The following is a 19167-nucleotide window of genomic DNA, read 5'->3' as shown; positions in this document are numbered from 1 at the left end:
TGCAGATAGGCACTAGTCAGGGCCAAAGACTCTCGACCAGAGAACATCTGCGCACACTCAAAGTTTGATACATAATCCTCATCCACATCATCCCTCCTATCTTGCCCTCCTCCCCAGGAAATCTGGCTAGCCAAAATACAACTAACACATGCATATTTTAGTAAATCGTCTTATAAAAGCAATCACGGACCAACCCATGGATGGTGGATCCGGAAATAATGGCGGAAACGACGGTAACGGTCGCAAGAAGGATCATGTGAAAGGCTCCAAGTATTTCTTCTCCTCTTCCCACACACTCTGAAAGAAAATCGATACATGTGCCTCCAAATCCTCTCAAGCTTCCCTGTCACAACTGGCCTTCCAATCTAATGCCTCTCTACAGGAAATATAACAAACGCCGTGCCATGCAAAAGCAGACCGAACGTTGCCTCAAACACCATGAAGACCTGGATGGATACCAGCATGCTACTCCAACTGTTCAATGGAATATGCGAGAGAAAGTTTTCCATGCTCTCACAAACATGACAAAGTAGTAATAAACCTGTCCGGCTGCAACTAATCGCTAAGACAGTTTCATGTAATGTTCTGGTTGCTAACTCGTTGCGTTCGTAGCCTGCTAGTGTCTTCCTCAAATGCCAATAACCATTTTATCTCAGAGCACGCGGCCATTGTTTGTTGCTCCTCCCGCTCGATGAGAGCGATTACTGGTCTCGAATGATGAGAATGAGGATTCTGAGAGTGATGGAGATGATTATTTCAATTTCCTTGACATTTACAATCAGGACATAACCTCAGACACAGCTTGGATGGTGCGCTGGACGTGCTTTGCCTTTACTCATTCATGGGTTTGGAGGGTAGTTTTTAACTACACTACCTCGTTAGGGGCGTTTCTGAATTTCTTAAAAGTACTGTAAACAATAAAAGCGTTGATATTTGTAAACATTATGCATGTGACATGAAGGCTAGAAGCTGAGAGAAAAACGTGCAAGATGCCATAGTTAAACCTGCAGCAAGATTGATGATATCAACAACATCTAGCGAAGGTCGATATCGTGTTGCAAAAAGCAAGCGAGATGAATCAACCATATCTGTACCAAATCAAAGCATAGCATAGCATAAACACAGGTGTTATAATTAACAATAATTAGATTCAGCAAGATGATTGGGTATTCGCAAAAGCACATTATATGGCCGCTCAGCAAACTTGGATCCTGAAATACTGTAGCATAATGCTCGCTGTCTCCATAGAATCAAACGCGAAGTCCCCATTCTTTTCAATTCCTTTCCCAGTCTCTCCCCACGCTAACCCATCCAACCGCCCATAGCTGCACCAGACTAAACGTCGTCACTCAACTCGACTCCTCAATCTAGCACCACTTCACTGCACTCCACCCCCCTTCCCTCTCCTTCAAAGTCATCCGTCTTCCCTTCTTCCACCTCTGATCTACCGTCCCATCCAAGGACTGCCCAAGAATTCGCTTAATATTCGAACTCTTCTTCAAAAGCTTGCCTCCGTGCCGTTCTTTCGTGACCCTGCTTTCGACATCTTCTTGAAGATCACTTCCCCAAATCTTTTCTTTCTTCCCATCAACGTCCCCTCACTCACCCCAAAATCTCCATCAGCCTCCCCCTCCTCGAATACCTCGCCCTAGGATTCCACACCAGCCCCTGGATCTTCTTCCTCAGACTCTTCTTACGCTCTAACACCAACACCAGTTCGGCATCCCCTGTTGAGGGGACCAGTGAGCCGGGTGCAAAGTCTCGGACTTTGATTTGATGGTGTGTAAATTGATGGAGTGGTTGGGGTTGGGATTGAGAGTGGGTGGTGGTGGTGTATTCGTCTTCGTGGAGAGAGGGAGTGGGAGATTGAGATTTGGGATTGGAATTGGAGAAGGCGGTGGTGGTGGTGGATTTGGAGGTGGGGGATTTGGTTGTTGACATTTTGTCGAATTTGGAGTGATTGCTGTTTCTCAGAGACTTGGTGTGGGTGAGTGAGGGTAGGCGAGTGTGAAAGGAACTAAAGATCGTTCTCTAAGATGGATGGTTCTTGAGTATCAAGTATTGAAATATTTAGCTTGTGCTTGTTCCAGCGAAATTGTTGTCTGTAAGAAGTGCAGACGAGTATCGAGCAAGTGAGTGAGTTCAATGAGCGATCAACAAATTATGTCTTGTAAACCACACACCCAAACAGCGGCCTCCCCGCCCTAAATAATCCTTTCCTCCATACATGCCATCCCCAAGACCCTCGATATTATCCCCCTCCCAATCTCAGGGTCCATTATGACTTCACCATACATCCTTTCCTCCTACAGCCCCACAAAAGTCTCCATATTACCCACTATTCATAGAACAAAGTCGAAACATACTTACCAGTCTCGAAAGCGAGCGAATCACAATTATGATCTCATATGTTCCCTCACCAAGAAAATTTCCGCCCGAAGAACTTCCGGTTGCGCTTGGCTGCGTGGTGACGGTGAGTGGATTGGATTGGAGGGAAGTGAATGAGATGGATTTTGTTAGGTTAGGTCCACGGGTGGTTGGCGAAGGATTGGAGATATCCACTTGCTAGCTGCTAGGTAAACATTACTCGTGCGTCGGGAGAATGACCTAAGGAATGATATGACAAGGTCGAGGACGGGGAAGGGAGAGATCATGAACCAGGGTGGAATGGCTTGAACTCGGTTGAGCACTCAAAGCTACTATGGAGGCTGTGTATGATTGGGTGAAGCAGGAGATGTAGGTGTTTGGGGAGGGGACTCATGACAGGAATAGGAGAGAAGAATATGTATCGCGTTTGGGGAGGTTGGTGCGGTAGACGCGGATGAGGTGGAAGTACAGCTCGTGCGAGCGATACCATCTTTCACGGAGTAAACAATGTTGATCCTTTCGTTCCACTTACTCGGCACAGCTCTCGTACACATGCCAGCCGACGTTATCCAGCGTTTTCAAAGTAGCATCAACTCATATCATGACCACCTCATACCCACTTCAAAAAAGCGATGCACATGGGAGGACATCAGAGCTCAATTCATAATTGACCTCCGAAAAAGCAGGCGAGAGATGAGTAGGCAAATGAGGCATTCGTCAAATGTACAAACAGAGACGCCATCTCGATGCATTCCATTCCACCAGCAGACCAAGACGAGCAAGCAAAGCAAGCCCATCCATCATCCTCAGTCAGAGAAAGCCCTTCATTTCAAATTCAAGAGCCATGCATCTGTCCGAGTCCTGATCATAGCCGTACCCTCCTCCCCATCTCCATCCTTCCGTCGTCGGTCCATTCCATTCAAAAGATAATCAAACCAAAGCAACGCCCTATCCCACACTCATTGTTGAATTGGCTGTTTATGTGGTTGGGTTGGGGTTCATCTGGGGATTTTGTTAGTTGGTGATATCAAGGCTGGTGGATGGAATTTGACATACCTTCCGCTTGCCACCAGTGAGGGTAACGTTCACGAAACGGCGGGTGTATGTGATTCTCTTCTTCGCGCGACCCTTGGGGGTCTTCTTCTTCTCTTGTGGCTCAACCTGTGCGTAATTCCATCAGCATTCGTTCATTATTCATGCATCCTCATCGTTTTCGAGTCCGATTTGGCTAGCCCAGCCGTTCAAATTATCCATCGCAATCTCGTGTCAACATCATTCGCGGCCTGTTCAAGCTCCTCCGTCCATCCATCCCAAGCCCCTCCATCTCCCAAATCACATCGCAAATGGTTTGTATATCGTACCTTTGGTGTTTGAGACTTGACCTTTCCGGCACGAGCGAGGGATCCGTGGACCTTTCCCATGATTGCGGTTTATCGGTTTCGTGGGTTTGAAAGTCGATACTGGGTGGCGAACTCGTAATTAGCTACTATCCGCTCTTTCGCACGCAACTCTCGATTCCACAGAACGTCGGATCGTGATATTCGGTGCAAAAAGCAGCTGCAGGATGGTGTTGAAGGATGGAGACTCACAGGTTGGTGGTGGTTGTCGATGGAGAGATTCAAAGTCGTCGTCGATTGGGGATTTTCTGAAAGTGTGGAATTGCGAGCGGCGGCTCGCTAAGGATGGCGCTAATTGCTAGGGCATTGTGATTCACACCGGCCAGATGAAAGTCACGTGGATTAGTCAGCTTGGAACTCCCAAAGCTGTGTTCGGGTCAGCTCAGCATCAATCCAGGAACCACTCTGCAAAGAAACCGGAAGTAACGCAAGCATCGTCAAATAACCCAAGCTAGCAAGTATATCTCTTTTTCCCACAATCCCGGAAACTCAACAGCCAAAATGTTCCCACGTGCAGATACGCGGTATCGGCGCCGGTTCAAGCCGAAACAGCTTGATCTTCTGATCAACCAAGAAACCGTAATCTAATCAGATCGTTCCACTCTAAGCTTGGCTTCCTCTTCTGAGCCTTTGCACTGCTCCCCAAGCCAATAGCTCCAAGTCAAGTCTTCTCTTCCCACCGAGCTGGTCTCCTCATATCTCCTCTATCTTCTCCCTCCCTCGTAAAGTCTGTTCCTCTATCCATAATTCCTGTCAACTTTCGGCTTCATTTGAAGAAGAGTCAAGATGCATCTCCCCCTCCCCCTCCTCGCCGTCCTCCCACTCACAGCAGCCAACGCCCTCACACCCCAACACCTCTTCTCCAACCCTACTTCTCCCTCCGAATCAACGAACCGGATCCCAACATCTAGAGAATCTGCCGTTCTCGCACGGAGAATCCTGCATCTTACGGGCATAGGAACGCTCGCTACTGTCTTTCCATCTTCGAAGTCGCATTCAGATGATAAGGATGAGGATGGAGAGAAGACGAATGAGCAGCGGCCACAGAATCTGGGTGGAATGCCGATCGGTTTGATGGGTATGTCTTCCTCAACCTCTCTTCAAGTCTGCTTGTGCCATTTTATATTTTCTGGGAAGACGGAACGACGGAATGACGCCTTTGTTTACTTACCTCCTCGTCCCTCCTCGTCCCACCTCGTCTCACCTCGTCTAATACTTGAACGAATACCCTATCGCTTTACACCAAATCTACCCTTCTACCTCTTGATCTTCCATATATTCCACTAACACCATCTACCCAGATTACCTCGCAGACTGCGAACCCACCGGCAACCCCACCATCCTCGCCATCACCATCGCCACCTCCTTCAAAAACGTCGCAGCCGGCTCCAACATCTCCCTCTCTCTAACCTGGACTCCACCATCCTCCTCCTCGCACCACCAATCTCCCTACTCCCCCGCCTCCCTCCCGCGGTTCTCCCTCCTTGGCTACCTCGAGCCCATCTCCCCATCCGCCATCACCTCCCTCAAACTCGCACAATGCTTCACAGCCGCGCACCCAGACGCGAAATACTGGTTACCGGGTAACCCGATCCATACCAGTGAGTGGGTGCGGTTGGTGGTGCAGGAGGTGTATTGGATTGGCGGGTTTGGGGATAGGAATTATATTGGGTGGATTCCGGTGGAGGAGTGGAGGGGAGTGAAGAGGGGGGAGTGGGAGGGGGTGAGGTTGCCGGGTGAGAGGGAGAATGGGAAGGATGTGGAGGGAGAGGGGTGGATGAAGTGGGTGACGGGGTTGATGCTGGGGAGGGGAGAGTTGTAGAATGGTCGGTTGGTTGGTGGGATTTGGATGTGAATATATGTGGATAGAGATTGTATACTGGCATGGTATGTACAGGTGGTAGCACATATTTTCCAACGATCGATTAAGACAACTTTCATATCAATGACTTCACGACCAGATCTACACTTCATACCTAATCTAACGAAAAAAAAAACAGTTCTGCATATAAGTATGTAGTACTGCCCCACCACACAACTTCAACAAACGATGACTAAACACGCATGTATGCTACCATCCAACCGAGTCCGTCCTCCCATCCTCCCTAGCCAACGTAAAGGTATAATCCAGATTCCATGCCCTGAACTCCATCCCAGCCTATCCAATAGCAAGTAACAATGGCCGACCAGCCTCCTCCAACCACATATCCTACCTTTCCCCAACCGGCCCATGCAAAACAAACCCGTGATAATGCAAAAGAAGAAAAGGTAAAGTAACAATGCTCGCTCGCTGTCCTCCACACTCCTGGTCATTCCGTACCTCCCCTTGCTGTACAATCAAAGCTTGACATAGCACGTACGAAACAACGCCATCTCACCATCATATCATATCGTACCTCCCAGCTCATCATCCAATAGTCGTAAACACATGCACTCTCGTAACACAAGTTCCACCTCGTCCAACAGCATACCACAAAACCGAACCGCGTCGGTAGGGTCACAAACCATCTATCACCACATCAACTTCCGCCCTCTTCGCCTTTTTCTTAGAAATCAGCTTCTCCTTGTCTTTCGCCCTCGGCTTCTTTCCAGATAACGTACTCGCCACTTTACTCTTCGCGATCTTCCCTCTCGAGGGTTCACTCGGAAGAGGTTTCCGTCTTGATTTACTCTTCGAGCTTATCTTTTGAGGAGGTTGGGACGGTAGTGTAAGCTTCGTCTTCGGCTTGGGCTTCGACTTCTTCTTCGGTCTCACGACAGGGCGATCTTCCGGCTCACAACTCGGCGCAGATGATAGCGGAGATGAGCCTCTCTCTGAGCCATCAGCACCGCTCGAGTCCCTACCGGAAGTAGCAGATGAACTCGGACCCTCGCCAGGCCTTCGCCCCTCAATAGAAAGGTGTAGCTTAGTCGACGAGCTGAGTCGCACGTCCATCTCCTTCGTGATGAATGACCAAGCTGTATTCCAGCACTGTGCGTTCACACGGAGATCTTTATGTTTCTTGCGCAAGAATAAGCGCATCTCCTTGACGTCTTCGAGGAGCTGTTCGTTAGTGCGATGGTCCATGTGAACGGCTACTAATATAGCCGTAACGACTAGCTCGAGAGGGGAGAATGTTCGGACGTGGACGATGCGTGCCGCGCGCAGGAAGCCGGGTGCTGGGTCGAAGACGGAGTTGTGGTTTACTTTAAAGCGGGTGGCTGTAACTTGAGTGGAGGACAGCTTGATGAGGGTTTCGTAGCGGTCGAAGACAGCTGTGAACTTTTGTTTTAGGCGTGGCGGTATTTCCCTTTTGTCGTCGAGAATGCGAAGGAGGGCCTGTGGGCTTGCTTGAAGTGGTGGAGCGGAGTTGGATATGAGATACCTTTTCCGCTTGGAACTCGAGTGGATCTCTTGGATCATGGTGAATATTGTTAGAATAAGACGGAAACCCGAAGCTCGATTCTGCTTCGATACTTGCTCCGTTATTAGCTGAGGTAGAAGCAGTGTGTTGTGGTTACATACGGTTGACGATCAATTCGTAGTCATCTTCGAACTGTCTTGTAAAGGTAGCCCATTCAGTAGACATTGCTCGCATCTTCTCCGCTGGCGTAAGTGCAATTCCACGTTGCACAAGCTGAAACATAGTCTCTTCAGTATCCGCAGTCAAATCCTCATATTCGTAACAACAGAAGAATTGAGTCTCGAAGAACTTCTTGACTGCATTCGGAAGGATGTTGCGATTGCTGATTTGGATACGTCCATCAACAACTGGATGGCAGAAGAACCATTTCTTCGACGGCGAATTGGTATCGAAGAAGCCGATGTTACCCTTCATGAATTTCCAGATCGACGTAAGTCGCTGTTTGCCGTCTACACATGTACGGGTAAACCTCTCTTCCTCTCGGTCACCAATTTTGACAACCTTCTTCTTTACATTGAAGATGATTGGAGGAATGAAGTAACCCACTAGAGAGTTCAATAAAGCTTGTTGTTGGATCAAAGGGTCATGAACGTACTCAAAATGGAAGTGATCAATAAAGCGGCTCGACCTTCGTCCCAGACAACCTCTCTTTGATAGTCGGGATCCAGTACAATAGACTTGCTCTCAATACATCCTGAAAAATCAGCAAGATGCTGAAGAGTGACGGCAGCTCAACTTACGGAATATATCAAACAATGAACGCTTAACGATAAATGGTTCTGGAATCTGACGAATTTTGAATCCTCCGATACGTCAGTAAGATCTCGTCAATGTGGAAACGCACTCCAACCTTCACAAACAAAGTGCCGGACTCCATTAAGGTGCGCGATTCCTTCGTACGTCAAATCCACGATCTCATCTCCATTTTCATCCAGCTCTTGATCGACGTCCTCAAATATGTCATCCTCCCCGTTAGGAAGAGTCAAGTCAATCTTGACATATTCTGGTGGTTCAGGTTTAACTCTCTCCGGACGAGGTCGCCGGTTCAGGTTATTGGTGTGTGTAATAGTCAACTCATCAGGATCTTCTTTGATTTCATGCTGATCGTCTGCCTTGAAATCATCTGAATCGGGAACCTCTGAAGGATCCGAATTGGTAGCCATATTTATAATATATCTGGTTGCTGGTCAGCGGCTGAATTGTAAACGTTTAGATGAGCTCGTTGACGAGTGCTGTTGCGAATATGTCAGGCTGTTGGCCGGTCTCTAGGCAGTTCACTGAAATGGTCACTTGACCCAATTTCTGAGAATGCGTGACCTGGCTCCTAAAGCCTGAAGTGAAGCTCAACTCAAAAGTCAAAAGACAGAGACCAAAACCGCCCCAGCTCAAATGGTCCAAATCCACCTCAACTCATTCAACTTCATCTGCAACGACTTCGTCCAGAATGACCACAGCGCAACTCCCACCAGCTGAGAACCCAGCGCTCCCTCTCCCCATCAAATCTCATAAACACCTCTCCCACGAACCCCCAAACTTCTCAGAACAGCCCTCACTCTAAACACACCATCACATCTCCCTCCCTCATTCTTTCCCAAGCCCCACTTTACCTCACCCCCATCTAACCTCATCTCATCAACCTCTGCGCCCCAACTCAACCCACCACATCCCCAACTCCCCTCCATACCCCTCCAAACCACATCTCAAAAACACAACGCGCTCGCTCGCTCCTCACTCGAGATAATGTGCCAGCCATCAAATTCGCATTCAACCAAGCGCGACGTTACGGAACGTGACGCAACACAAACATGACAAATACGCTCCACTCCACTCACTCACTCACTCATCCACTCACTTACCTCGCTTTCCACTTAGTTACGCCGTCGCGACTCCTTGCTTCTCCTGCTTCTGCTTCTTCTGCTTCTTCTGGTTCTGGTCTGGCTGAGATGACGAGGACGAGGACGGGCAGTGGTGGTACAGGGAGAAGTCATGGAGTGTTTGTTGGGATTGTTGATATGGTATGGTAGGGTATGGTATGGTAAGGTATGGTAAGGTAAGGTAAGGATGAGAGGCGTGAGTGAGTGGGTGTGAGATTAAGTGAGGTAGGTGGGCGTGATGGGTAGAGTGGCTCGAGTGGATGGAGTGAGAGGTGCAGGAGGGGTGAATTTCGGACGCTAGGTTGAGTGGGGTTTAGTGGTAGTGGGGTGGGATGGAAAGGCTTGGCATGGTATGGCATGCTCGGCATGGCGTGGAGGGGTGAAGCGAGGATTTGGATTACCCAGGTGCGGAATGTGACAGATGTTATGAGAGATTTGGAGGACATTGAAAATTGGGTAGATGGGCAAGAGTTTGTGACGGTTTTGAGTCCGCATTTGATGATCCTACCTGGTGGATTCTAATTTCACAAAATCGATTCAGGGCATTCAATACAAAGCGAAAGCACCAGAACGCCGTATCCATCCACCCAGCCTCTAACGCCATCCAAGTGCCCTTGCGGATAATATCACATCAAGTCGCGGAATCGAAGTTCGCCATACCCTCATTAACAACCTTTGTAAGCAGTGATCCCGCCCTTCCAGTCTCACCCCCAGCTCTCCTTGCATCTTCCGCTCCCTTATCCACAATCTCTCTAAACCTTTTCTGGAACACTCTCCTCCTAGAATCAGAATCCATATACGCAGTACCATCCTCATCTCTCGGCGGTCCAAACAGATTCAAATACCCAAACGGATCATGTACAGTAGGCAGCGCATAAGTAGCTGGATCGAACTTAATATCGTTTAGACTTCTCTTAACCAGGATGACTTCCTCGTCCAAACCGGTTTTCAGGAACTTAGCGAGGAGAGTAAGTTGGCGGGCGAAAGACTTGTTGGCTTTATTGCTGATGGTGACTTTACTTTCCGAGGTCCATTTGCTGGTAGTGCTTTTGTCGCGCGCCCAGCCCATCATGCTGATAAACGAGTTGAAGGTCTTGACCCAGCCCCCTGGGCATTTGACACTTGCGTCGCCGGTAATGTCGAGAAACCATTCTAGGACATTGAGAGCATCGTCGCGAATTTCGGTGGCTAGATGGGTCATGCCCGCCCGGGTGTAGAGGATTACGGATTCGGCTCTGTCGGATACGTCGTCGGGTGGTAGGGTCTTGAATAATTTAAGAAGTTGCGTTCGAACCGAGGTAGATCCGTCGAGAATTAAGGGAAGGAGCTTTGGGAGGAGGATGGATGCTGGTAATGTTGGAGCATCCGAGGGTGCGTTTGAAAGTCGCGAGACCAGGTAGGACAATGCGTCTTTACGTTGGGTGTCGGATTTCGACGACGAGGCAAGTGACAGGTAGTGAGTGAGTTGTGTAGTGGTAGAAGGTGCGACCGTAGTCAAGGACTGTTGGTTGAGTACGATAGCTAGGATCCATCAGCATTTGAATGTTGTGTGTAGAATAGAGGACATTGAAGATAACGATGCTCAGGCTGGTTGAATGTTGGATCTTGAAGTCTGGGCAACCTCAAATCCACTTTACCCAATGTCGCTTGTGAAAGACAGGACATTGGATTTACCCAGCAAGATATCAAGCTCAAACCAATGAGTATGTACCAGTAGAACAGCCACTAGGTCCAGGACATATCCACCATCTCAACCTGAAGTGCATATAAGATATATAAATATTCCACATGACATCAGAACCAAAATGACGAACAAGCAGAAGTTCAAGCATCAAAACTCAGAACAGTAAACAATACAACGGTAAAAGAACAACTAAAAGTGAGAAGCCCTTACATTTAGCTTTAAAACTCGTATCAGTAAAGTTATCAGCTTTCGCCTTCGTCTTCCCAACTCTCAATTTTGGTTTCTATACCAGAATCAGTCAGTCACCACTCCATCAAAATAAGTCCAAGGCTAGAAGAAAAAGCCGAGATTTCACAAACCTGAAAATCCTTTTTCTTCTCCTTCTTCTTTCTCATAGACGACCCCATCTTGACTCTTTCCCACAATCACACGAGACAACAGAATATTCTCTTGCGACAGTAGATGTTGTGAGAAAATGGTTGGTGTATACGAGAGTGTGCTTGTGGTAAGTGAGCTTGAGCCGGGCCTGCACTAAATTATTCTTGACCAGCTGGGGTCGGTCGGCGGCGGAGAATTAATCTTCCGTCAGGGACCGCCGCTAAGCTCGATTGTTGTTGTTTGGCTTCACTTGTGGATGTTGATTGTGCTGTTGAGCCAGTCTTCTTCTTCTTCTTCTTCTTCTTTGCTGTACGCTTTATTTTCGCTCGGTAATAGAGAGGCAATCAATGCAATATTAGAACGAGGTATATACAAACTGGGGACAATCTATTCGTTAAGACTCTGGTTTTCAAAAGTAAGCTCCCTCCTGCTCCGTCAAAGCTTCCTCAAAGCTCTCTCGAGCTTCACAACAACCCCGCCCAAACATCAACCACAACCTGACCTCTTGCAAGCGATTCAATTGCACCACCTCCGTCCTAACAACTTCCCCAAGATGACACTCCCTCCATCCTCCACCTCCGTCGCGGAGACCATGGCCCGACTCTCCTCCAAATCCGGCGTCACAGCAACCATCGCAATCGAGCGAACCACATCCACCGTTCTCCAATTCACAGGAACACTAGGCACAATGTTTGCATCGAATACAGCTGCTTCAATCACAGCCCCCGGCCAGCCCGCACCTACAAATACAGGTACAGCTGCCAGTCCTAAAACTGAGAGGGAGACGGCCTCGGCACTAGGGACGTCTGATTCAGGGGAGGAGCAGGCGTTTAAGGATTTTGCGAAGATGGTGTGGAGTTATGTGAATGCTACGGGGCAGTTGGTGCATGATATGGATGCTGAGGTATGTGGATAAGGGTGTTTATTCGTGGAAGCAGATTGGGTAGAAGCTAATGGGTATGGCATAATAGGATGACCTCAAGCTATTACGACTCAGGACTCGGAAACACGAACTCGTTATTGTTCCAGACGCGAAATTCATATTCGTCGTTGTTCACGATGTCCCGTCATCATGAGGAGGGTCAGGGTTGGCTTCTACTACGAATTGCGAATTTAGTTGGCGTTGAGGGAATACATGGGATGGGATTGATGGCAAGCGTATACCCATGCATGGTCTGGAGTTTACGGGTGTTAACATATCTGGCGGAGAATTACTTGAGAATGAAATGGGATTTTTCCGATCTGCGCAGACAACTTCACTGTCAGGTCATGCTATGCGAGCCGGTGTTGTGACCTGTTCCGAAACAACGAGGGCTGAGAGATGCGGAAGTTGTGTGCTGCAGAAGTCTGCTATACAACCCCTACAGTATGACCTGTCATGCCGCGGTGAAAGGACATCTTTCCGACCGACACGCGTTGCTATTATTATGCCATATGGTTCAACCGAAGCCAGGATTTGCGTCCTTCGGTACGAGTAGGTAGGAAGGTGTTCGTCCGTCCAGCAACGCTTCTAAAACATCTTTTGCTCCGAAATATCTCCTGGCATGTGATGGATGGCACTTCCCAAGCAGAGACAGCTAGCATGCAGTTAAATCCTGCGACGTATGCAACAAACCCGTCGAAGCACCTAATTACTTCCTTCAAACATCTGCTCTCCCACATCTGGAGTTTAGTCCGACTCCCCTTTTTTCTTGGCAATAGGATTGGGAAGCCATTCACGATACTTACCGGATTTTTATAACTGAGTGGTTGAAACTAGCTACCGCCCAACAGTTACTTCCCTCAAGATTGTCTTCCCCAGCGAGCTATTGCCTGATTGACTTTTACTTCTCGTGCCTGTACTGTAGCATTCTGTGCTGTCAAAGCCAGCCAGCCGGCCCGTTTCATGAACTCATTTTCCCCGTCACCCTGTCTGCCTGTCTACCCAATAGCGATGATCAGGCTGACTGTAAGGTCAGAATGGTGATGCTAGTTGGTGTCCAATAGGCTGTTAGAAACCGAGGACACGGCTGGCAAGGCTGAGGAGTGGTGCTGATGGGAGAAAATTCGTTTCATGTCGGAGTAAGGAGAGTCTAACCTTTTCGGGAACGAAATTAAGGACAGGGAATAGGAACTATTACTTTATGACTTTCTTGGGGTTCATAGAGCTTATCTGGGTCACCAATATTTCCGTTTTGGACCAGCTGAAAGACTAAAGAGATGAGTGAGAAAGTCAGATAGGGACAGCCATATTTTGTAGGGGAGTTGAGAAGAGAAGATGAGGAAATTTGCCCGGAGAGAATTCTAGAGAACTGGCATGTTCCTGCTTGGCCAATGTGTCTAATACTGTCTATCCATATCTATTATGCTTAAAAAAATGATCCGGCTAATCATCTAGATCCTTGATATAAAATTGTAGCGGTCTAGACAATCAAACATGCTACGATTGAAGCTTCGCCTGGATGGGGTTAAGGTTGAAGCAAGGGATGGGGGATGGGGGATGGGAAATCTCCAACGATCATCCAAGAGGGTCTGGAGTGCCCGGGCGATAAGGATAGGCTGATAGGATGGCGTGCCAAGACCTCACGTCACATCGCATCGGCGTTCCAGGGCAGTTCCATGCCCGAGTGCCCTGTCGCGCCGTGTCTTGTTCTGACATCCATCCTCTCCTCACCATTATTGAGCCCATCCCACTTCCAGCAACACACCTTGCCATACTGGTATGGAATGAGAGCATATCAGCGGCTGCTCCAGATACGGCATTACCTGCTTCCTGCTGCTGCTGCTGCTGCCGCTGCCGCTGCAATGCACGCACGCCAGATTCAAGGTTCATGGGCCTTGACATCCAACTATTGCCGTCCAGACTTTGTTCCCGAATACCTGGCAGATTACTGCTGTGCAGTACAGTACAGTACAGTACAGTACACCTCCTGTTGAGATGGCTACTGCGTGTGGATGCATGGATGCATGCTGGCATGACAGCTGCAGTAGGCACAGCTGCACATAACACATAGGTACCTACACACAGCACGGCCGGCTCTGATTCCCTACCTTACTCTACTTGCAGGCAGGTACCCAATCCAGTCCAGGCCGGCCTGTCTCTCCATCCAGTTAAGTTGGTCCCATTTAAAGACATCCCTCCTCCATGCTGCCGCAGTGCGGACAGCAGTGCGGCAGCATCAGCGCATCGGAAGTACCCCAGCCTGCCTCGCCTTGCCTTGCCTTGCCTTGCCTTGCCTTGCCTTGCTTTGCTTTGCTTGACCTGCTTAGCCTTGTTTGCTTTCCCTTCCAAGTCTTCCACTCGTCTTCCACTTCTTCTTGACTTTTCTTTTTGCTCTACTAGCTATCTGCCGTATCTACGACCTCGCTCTCGCATGTCCAATTGCACGGCGCCTCATGCCACCGAAGTCCTCATCTGACCTCCCCCCCACCATGCCGAGCTTCTCCTTCTTAAAGAGCTCAAAAGGGGACCAGACGCGGCCCCGACAGTTGGCTGATCCCCATGACAGCGGCGTGCAGCTCAGCAATGATAGCGTGGAGAAGGTGCAAAGGACGCAGTCGAAGCGCGCCTACTTCCGTAGCCTGCTCAAGATCTCCAGCCCCTCCTCGGAGTCCAAAGCGAATCGACGGAAAACTGGGCGGTTCACAGTGAGTCAAGCATTGGATCAGTGTGACATACAGCAATTGGCTGACATTCGAGTGTAACAGGTTCCAACTACTCAAGAATCTCCTTCTGCTTCGAAAGGACCAGATCCCCAGGTCTCACCTATGGATAAACCACTGCCTCCTCCCCCTCCTGCCGGCGCCCAAGCGGAAGATCCTCCCGTCCAGAAAGTGCCAGTCAAGCTGGAACGGATCATCAGTCCAATTGATGTGCCGGACCTACATAAAATCTTCTCCGGCGCACCTCAATTCTTCGCGCGCGCAGAGGGGCATAATACAGGTGCCCCGCACCCGTCTGTTGCGTTTCCATGGGACGAGGAGCTGAATATAAGGGATTTGACGGACTATTGGAAGATCCACGATGAGGCGTGGGGATGCGTTACGGCGTGGCCGCATGTGACAGTGCAAGCTAGCCGGAAACCTGAGGCCATCGAGGAGAGCCGCGAGAGGCAGAGAGCGAATTTCCTACCGAGATGTCGAGAAAGACCGAATATGCTCAGTATGCAGGGACTGGAGAGAGGGACAATGGGATACCAAGCAGCACTGGAAATGGGAGTTGCGGATGCCTTGGAGATACCAGATGAGGATTCGGATTCGAGCCCGGAATACATATCCGAACAACGCAGGTTGTTCCTCAATGGAAAGGATGGGCTGAGACCAGTTACTGACTCGATACTTATTGAACGACTCCAGCAAGTCAGTGAAGTCTACCACGATGACCCGCTGAAGAACGAAAGGCAAAGTGTGGAATTGTATACACAGCTTTTTTCTTTCATCCTGTTTCCTCCCTCGAGAGTGATGGAGCATGATGATCCGTACAGTCTGAAAATACAGATCGAGGCTCTAGTACAAGTTCTGGCTGCTCCTACGGTTTGGGTCGATTTTACTCTGGTTGAGTGGAGGATTAGGCTTGGTCAAATACTGTGGGGAGTTTCGCCAGACCCTGACCCAGAGGGCGAGGTATCGGTCAACAATGAGACAGCTAAAGATCCGGGTACCGAGAGGTACTGGCTTTTGCTGCAGATTCTACTCTCATGTGAGCTTCTGCTGCGGCTGGACGCCATTTCAATGCATATGGATCATGGTGTGGAGGCTGCAACACCAGTGGAGATTCATCGATTCGAGAAATTGGCAACATCGAGCGTAAAATGGTCTCTGATTCTTGCACGAGCATGGTTGGACAACATATCTCTGGAGTCACCAGATCCAGAGACTTTGAAGGAGAAGAAGCCAGCTGGGTGGTTGGCGACCCTCACAGGAACAGGAAATGCGGAAGCTGTAGCGACTGATTTGCTCCAGGAGTTGAAATTCCATGGCAGACATCAGACTCGACAGCTTTCGGGACTTCTTCACTTCGCTCGGAATATCCAGTGGCCTGACATGGATTCTTTGGCGTCAAAGGCAGCTTCTAATGGAATTAATATTTCGGACAGCGTACAGAACACCCCAGTGGGCACACCACTTTCCATATCGACTCAGCTTACCTCGTCGTATTTCGCACGACGGCCAGGTATGAACCGAGGGATGTCGGTACACAGCCATGTCTCCACCGTTATCCATCCAGCTGGATGGCTTTCGAATTCATACCTAAGCGGGTTAATATTGCCCGGCGAAGGGTTGAGCCATTTCCTCATGTCAACATTATTAGAAAACGATTCAGAGGCAGTCTCTCGCTTAGGCGAAGAAGCGAATCTCTATGGAGGTTTCATATATCGGAGCAAAAGTTTCTGGAGTTCAGCGTGCATTATTGGGCGGGTTCTGGCGGCTAGAAAAGGCGCTTCGGAGTGTATGGGTTGGATTCAATCAGATGTCGTACCGAGAGGTACGAAGGAGGGTTGGGTGGATGTTGATGTTGAGCCTGAGGTGCCTATCAGTATGTTTACCTCTGACAATAGAATTGCTCAAGCTGACATTGCAGATCCGTCTCAAAAATCTGACAAACCCAGACTATGGCAAAAACAGAATATCGAGCATGATGGTCATGTTACAGGCGGAGCAGACATCTCATCCGCCCTCCCAGGAGATTTCATCCTCCCCTCCGACGAAGCCATCCAAACAGCCATATCGGTAACATTCGAATCTCTAGACCTTTTTGCAGCAGCAGATTCGCGCCATGAGACACCAACCGAGGAAAACTCGACCCCTCTCTCAGGTGTCAGCCTCACTCCGACGATCAAAACGTATTCCGCAATGGTGTGCTTCACTATCGTCGCTACTGGAGAGGATAAGAAAGAAGTCAATATCGCCTTGAATCACGATATCCATTTCGTGACGGCACATCCATGTGTTCCATCTCTGCATGTAGGTATTCTGAAGACGGCGATGAGTCCTGGAACTACGCCGAGTCCGAGTGTAAGGTCAGGTAATCATGAGACTTTTACGGGTATGTCTTGTCCTCTCCCACCATCGACAGCTCCGTCACTGTACCTCCATGATTGAACCAAATTACTAAAAAAAAAGCAGGCCACCCCCTCCACAAAGCCTACACCTACACCAAAATCCCTCTCTCCACCCTCCTCACCACCCCCATCTCAACACCCTTCAACACACTCCTCTCCCCACCACCGATCATATCCCCAGCGCTCTTACCATCCCACTCCACAACACACACCACATCCTCCACTATCCCCAAAGTCCTCATAATAGACTGCACAGACGACACAATGTCTTTCTTCCCAGTCGTACACCGATCTTCCGAAGCACCGTCTGCGCCAGCCCTGCCTTCACCGTCTTCATCTACTAATCAGCCAAAAGATGGAGTGATTAGCATTGGCATTGATGGCCAGGAAAGTGATGCTGTAAAAGAGAAGAAAGCACATAGAGAGTATGGAAGTGATCTCGAGATGTTAGGCAGAGCGCTTTGTGCTGAGCGTGGGTGGGATGCGCTGGTTAGTAGGAGGGGGAGGGGATGCTTGGCTTGTGCGGTTAGGGAGGCGGGGGCGTTGGGGTGGAGGGTTATTTTGAGGGTTGCGTGAGAGGGGGTAGGGTGGGGACGGCCAGGTGTTGTGGTTTGTGGATGGTTTCGATGGGCTAGAACGCGGAGATGAGAATATGAAATAATGAGGGTAGTAGGAAATGGTAAGGCGGTTGGATTGTATACGTGTACGCGGAAGTGGCTGTTTGTATTCTTTTTGATACCCTGACGATAGAGCATGCCTTGGAGGCAATGGAGCATAGCGGGGAGTCAGTGGCTCAGGGTTAGGTTCAGGAAAAGAATAGGATAAGGTGATTAAATGATGAGAATGAGATGAGATGGGTTTATGCATACGCATACGTTGATGATGGAGATGAATACATTTATAATAAAATTACAGTATAAAATAAAATAGTATAATAAATTACAGACAAACAATAAATGAAATAACATATCTTACCGATATTACCTGTAGAGGTTCTGTTCAGCCTCGCCTCTCTGATATAAGTTACATACCTACCTACCTACCTACCTACGTCTCCATCTCCTCGTAGCAAAAGATTGACGTCGCAGCTAGCATACAGCTATCTATCTCCTTGACCAAAGTAGGAACACAAAACTACATAGAAAGAAAAGCAGAGTAAACAATACAGATAAGTAAGTATATATATCCCATCCCCTCCCATTCAGCCAGCAGTTACAACTTTCTTTCGCACACACCAGAAATTGCCGGAAAAAAAATGAAGGGGAAAAAGAACTTGAAGAAGAAAAATAAAATTGAAACCAAGAAAAAACATACAGTACAACAGTAGGATTAGATCGCGGGTCATAGTGATTATTGGTTCCTGGACCGAGACTCGGGAACTGAGATCCTACGTAAACATTGCTCGCTGGCAGGCCTTTTGAGACGGAGCGGAGGAGCATCAGCTCGGAGGCGAAGCGAATTCCTTCGTTGCTGGTGCTGCTCTGCCAAGGTGAGAGCAACTTGCGCTTGCAAGACGATGATTCTCCAAAGCTCAATCGCAAGAAAAGAACGTAACATATGTCAAAATATTTCAACGTCCGTCCTTGTTGTGTGCCGAGACGCACCCTGTTGCGACACAAATCTACAGTCTTGAGATCATAGACATTTTCTCAAAAAGTCTATAAATTTGCTGCTTAACACTTTTATTCTTCACTGAATTTTCCTCGGTTTCACCACTTAAGTATCGGCAAAAGACTGTAATTGACGATGCTGTCGATCGTTTTGTTTCCGCTGGCAATCGTTGCTTCTGCCGTCAGCCCCAGTTTTCATGGCGACCACTAAAGTTATTTCAACATTCGGAGCACGTAAAGAATGGTTTGGTACTAAAACGTTATGGCTCTGGATTTGAAATTCAATAATCAGAGAGGGAATGAATACAGTCCAGTGGTCACGCCGGAGCGACAAGATGGTTTGTATGTTCAGCTATTGCCACGTAGAGTATTTAACCGAGAGAGGCATTTACTAGTTTTACTATTCTTGGCA

The 19167-nt window shown here is 48.6% G+C and overlaps 8 protein-coding genes across 10 annotated transcripts; 4 read left to right on the top strand and 4 right to left on the bottom strand.

Moving 5' to 3' along the window:
* Positions 1–196: 196 nt before the first annotated feature.
* On the top strand, positions 197–533 carry ONS95_002780 (uncharacterized protein; the record flags this gene model as incomplete). The annotated part of the gene is made up of 2 exons (XM_058496058.1): positions 197–270; positions 383–533. 2 exons carry the CDS (start codon positions 197–199, stop codon positions 531–533), a joined length of 225 nt encoding a protein of 74 aa, XP_058354788.1.
* A 1069-nt stretch (positions 534–1602) lies between these two features.
* ONS95_002779 (uncharacterized protein) lies at positions 1603–1941 on the bottom strand (the record flags this gene model as incomplete). The annotated part of the gene is made up of 1 exon (XM_058496057.1): positions 1603–1941. One exon carries the CDS (start codon positions 1939–1941, stop codon positions 1603–1605), a length of 339 nt encoding a protein of 112 aa, XP_058354787.1.
* A 1404-nt stretch (positions 1942–3345) lies between these two features.
* On the bottom strand, positions 3346–3788 carry RPS30A (ribosomal protein S30A; the record flags this gene model as incomplete). Its single annotated transcript, XM_058496056.1, has 3 exons — positions 3346–3369; positions 3424–3528; positions 3729–3788. The coding sequence occupies 3 exons, from the start codon at positions 3786–3788 to the stop codon at positions 3346–3348; spliced, it is 189 nt and encodes a 62-aa protein (XP_058354786.1).
* A 201-nt stretch (positions 3789–3989) lies between these two features.
* Positions 3990–5586, top strand: ONS95_002777 (uncharacterized protein; the record flags this gene model as incomplete). Its single annotated transcript, XM_058496055.1, has 2 exons — positions 3990–4842; positions 5066–5586. Exons 1-2 carry the CDS (start codon positions 4551–4553, stop codon positions 5584–5586), a joined length of 813 nt encoding a protein of 270 aa, XP_058354785.1. The 5' UTR covers positions 3990–4550.
* A 675-nt stretch (positions 5587–6261) lies between these two features.
* On the bottom strand, positions 6262–8331 carry ONS95_002776 (uncharacterized protein; the record flags this gene model as incomplete). Its single annotated transcript, XM_058496054.1, has 5 exons — positions 6262–7220; positions 7270–7713; positions 7764–7862; positions 7909–7971; positions 8019–8331. The coding sequence occupies 5 exons, from the start codon at positions 8329–8331 to the stop codon at positions 6262–6264; spliced, it is 1878 nt and encodes a 625-aa protein (XP_058354784.1).
* Positions 8332–9673: 1342 nt separating this feature from the next.
* Positions 9674–11133, bottom strand: ONS95_002775 (uncharacterized protein; the record flags this gene model as incomplete). The annotated part of the gene is made up of 3 exons (XM_058496053.1): positions 9674–10563; positions 10937–11009; positions 11086–11133. The coding sequence occupies 3 exons, from the start codon at positions 11131–11133 to the stop codon at positions 9674–9676; spliced, it is 1011 nt and encodes a 336-aa protein (XP_058354783.1).
* Positions 11134–11322: 189 nt separating this feature from the next.
* On the top strand, positions 11323–12965 carry ONS95_002774 (uncharacterized protein). The gene is made up of 2 exons (XM_058496052.1): positions 11323–12008; positions 12076–12965. Exons 1-2 carry the CDS (start codon positions 11361–11363, stop codon positions 12178–12180), a joined length of 753 nt encoding a protein of 250 aa, XP_058354782.1. The 5' UTR covers positions 11323–11360; the 3' UTR covers positions 12181–12965.
* A 784-nt stretch (positions 12966–13749) lies between these two features.
* On the top strand, positions 13750–18098 carry ONS95_002773 (uncharacterized protein). 3 transcript variants are annotated; one of them, XM_058496049.1, is made up of 4 exons: positions 13750–14097; positions 14151–14731; positions 14792–16619; positions 16665–18098. In XM_058496049.1, the coding sequence occupies exons 2-4, from the start codon at positions 14480–14482 to the stop codon at positions 17183–17185; spliced, it is 2601 nt and encodes an 866-aa protein (XP_058354779.1). In that variant the 5' UTR covers positions 13750–14097; positions 14151–14479; the 3' UTR covers positions 17186–18098. The 3 variants fall into 3 exon arrangements, with proteins under 3 accessions (XP_058354779.1, XP_058354781.1, XP_058354780.1); XM_058496051.1 differs by having other exon boundaries at positions 14792–17129; positions 17210–18098; XM_058496050.1 differs by having other exon boundaries at positions 13750–16619; positions 16665–17129; positions 17210–18098.
* The last annotated feature ends 1069 nt before the right edge of the window (positions 18099–19167 follow it).

This window comes from Cadophora gregata (genome assembly GCF_030347475.1).
Source record: "Cadophora gregata isolate MNR1 chromosome Unknown scaffold_11, whole genome shotgun sequence".
Classification (NCBI taxonomy): domain Eukaryota; kingdom Fungi; phylum Ascomycota; class Leotiomycetes; order Helotiales; family Ploettnerulaceae; genus Cadophora; species Cadophora gregata.
The sequence above is the reverse complement of the archived record's forward strand: the minus strand, read 5'-3'. Positions and strand labels throughout refer to the sequence as shown.